This window comes from Anastrepha ludens, chromosome 2 (genome assembly GCF_028408465.1).
Source record: "Anastrepha ludens isolate Willacy chromosome 2, idAnaLude1.1, whole genome shotgun sequence".
Taxonomy (NCBI): Eukaryota; Metazoa; Arthropoda; class Insecta; order Diptera; family Tephritidae; genus Anastrepha; species Anastrepha ludens.
Genome location: NC_071498.1, coordinates 137558571 through 137561203, shown reverse-complemented (window position 1 = coordinate 137561203; position 2633 = coordinate 137558571). Strand labels below are relative to the sequence as shown.

General features: G+C 46.4%; 1 protein-coding gene across 1 annotated transcript; it reads right to left on the bottom strand.

The window, feature by feature from the left end:
- Positions 1-201: 201 nt before the first annotated feature.
- On the bottom strand, positions 202-1401 carry LOC128855065 (uncharacterized). The gene has a single exon (XM_054089658.1). It carries the CDS (start codon positions 1399-1401, stop codon positions 202-204), a length of 1200 nt encoding a protein of 399 aa, XP_053945633.1.
- Between the last annotated feature and the right edge of the window lie 1232 nt (positions 1402-2633).

Sequence of the window (2633 nt, the reverse complement as noted above, 5' to 3'; positions counted from 1 at the left end):
TTGGTGATTATGCATGACCGTGGCTTACCGTCAGCTTTGTTGTAGAATACGTTGATGTTCTTGTTGTTTTGGAACCCCTTAATCTCGTTGTCTCTGACCCAGGGCTCCTGTATGAAACCGATGTCGATGTCCCCTTCCCTGAGGAAGACATCCAGATTCTCTGTAGCACATTTCGAGTGCTGCAGATTCACCTGTATGGCTCTAGGCATCGGGTTTATTGTTGTCCTCAGCTAGGTCCAGCTTTTCTAGCCTTTCTAGCTGAATGTTGTTGTCGACCTCATCTGGGTCTTCCTCATTTTCATTGCTGTCTGCTTTGAAAATTTTCAGTTTGGCCTTTCTCAGACCAAACCGCATTTTGTTGTCTTGTTGTTTTAATATTGGCAGGCACTCATCGTTTATCTGCAGAACGAATGACATCCTGCTCTTTTGCGGTTTTTCTGCCTTCACGATTGCCCAGTCGTCCATCGGCACCGCAGGGTTGTGCGACTTCAGGTATTTCAGCACTTCTGCACCGCTCAAGTCCATCACCGGTAGCCAGATGCGAGCGCGAGGAGAGCAAGGGATGTCCTTGGCCGGAATAAGCTTAAGTTTTAAGCCTTCCAGTGTGCTGTTGATCTCAACAACACACTTTTCTAGGACAACCCTTGACCAGTCGTCGTCGCACTTGCTCACTCTACAGCCGCGAAGTACTCCGGCAGAATCAAAGGAAGGGAGAGTTCCGCCCTGTGCTCCAACCACATGCTTGTCTAGCACGAGCTTGGACAGTTTGGCCTCCACTTGCCCCCACTTCTGCAGGACCACTTTGCCACTGTTTGTGGTTTCGTCGATCAGTGCATAGAGGAGGTTATCCTTAACCACCTCACTGAACGGTCGTTGCTTCGTTTCTTCGATGCTGCTGGACACCTTAGGTCTCTTCGGTGCCTGATCGATCACGTCCTGTGACCTATTTCTCTTCTTCGCATCGCCTTTTTTGTTGTCGTCCTCTTTGGGTTTTTTGGATAAGAAGTCTTCGTACTCCTTAACCACCTGCTGGTATTTTAATTTGTCAGCCGCGTCGCGCTCGTCAGTCGCTCCAGCGAGTTCATTTTTGGCAATCTTGCTTAGAATGAACCTCGCCTTCGTGTAGCGAGATTTCATGAGGGCACCCTCGGATTTGTGTTTTCGTGCGGCCTGACTCTCTCTCTGAGTGCCGTCTGCCGCCTTTTGCGATGTTTGTGGTATAACTTTTTGTTGTTGTTGTTGCTTTCTTGGTAAGGGTGTGCTATGGCTGGTACTTCCCTTACTCTTTGCTGACTCGGCCGTTTCTTGGCTGGAGGCCAGCAGGGTATCCTCTTCGGAGGATGGTATTGTGTCGCAGCGCGGCACGAATTTTTGGTTTTTTTCTTTTTGTTGTAAATTCATATCATCTGGTTCTTACGGTTGCTTCGCCTGACTGTGTCAAGCTCCACAACCCACGAGTATTTAGGGGAAATAATGGAGTCCCCCGCGGCAGCGCCCCTTACCGCGGTAAGGCCACAGTTACTCTCGAAGGCGGCCAGGTATTCGAGAGGGAAACTCCGTTCGCGATGCACATGTTTTAATTCCCTGCACCATTCAGTCCTCGGCACGATTCCAAGCACACCTTGACTTGGGAATGTGTTGGTACGGTACTCTCCGTATAGATGATTGGACGAGCATCGCACACGCCGTTTCGCGTGAGGGTGTTCGACCAACCCCCATACGGAGCTTCCCTCTTAGTTCATGACAGGATGAATTCCTAAAAGGAATTTAACCTTCATTTAAGCCCCATCCCCGCGGCAAGGAGACCAACCATGACTCGTAATGTCAACTTGTAGACTTTTTTTCTAGTAAATTGCTTTAGTTTGCAAAAATAAAAATATCTTTAGCATTAATACGTCTTGTTTCGACTTGACTTTAGCAATATTTAAAAAAAAAACTTAATAATTGTAAAAGTTATCGCTGTTTCTGTGGAGCCCGTTTCTCCAGAATTCCTTTGTGATGATCATCAGCAGTCCTTGGAGATTCATCTAAAATCAATCGGACAAAAAGAGTAGTAGAGGAGATACGAAATGTAGTTTGGAGCAGAGCGAAACAGTTTATCCCGCATTTTGTGCTAACTGCTCTACTACAAATCTGTTAAAGTTCAGAGCAGTAGTGGAAGTAAAGTATGCCCAATCCATTTTCACTTACGATGCTGGATTTTTATATGGATGTGTGTCTGCATCGTCGCAGCCACAAGTCAACAATGTTTATAATGTTGGGCCAGAATATCTTACGAAGACAACGGTTCAGGAAAGATTGTAACGTTTGCAGGGTGCTCTCTGTTATATTTCATGTTTTGCTTCCATAAAAGACTACTGACACAACTGATTTCACATCAGCGCCGCATATTCTTAGCTTTGTAGGTCAGGAAATGTGAGCCGCTGTCCGCTCTAGTATACTTAATGCGGATCCTCATTTAGATATTCGGGTACCGCTGTATCCGTTGCTGACCGGCGAGTCTTTGGCAGGAGGTTAGATTTATTGGGGGTTGGACAGGTCCAAATACTAAGTCAGGAAGACCATTGTACAAGGTACAACCGGATAGATTACAGTTGAAGGAATACATGGTGAAGTCCAAAATAAATAAGACT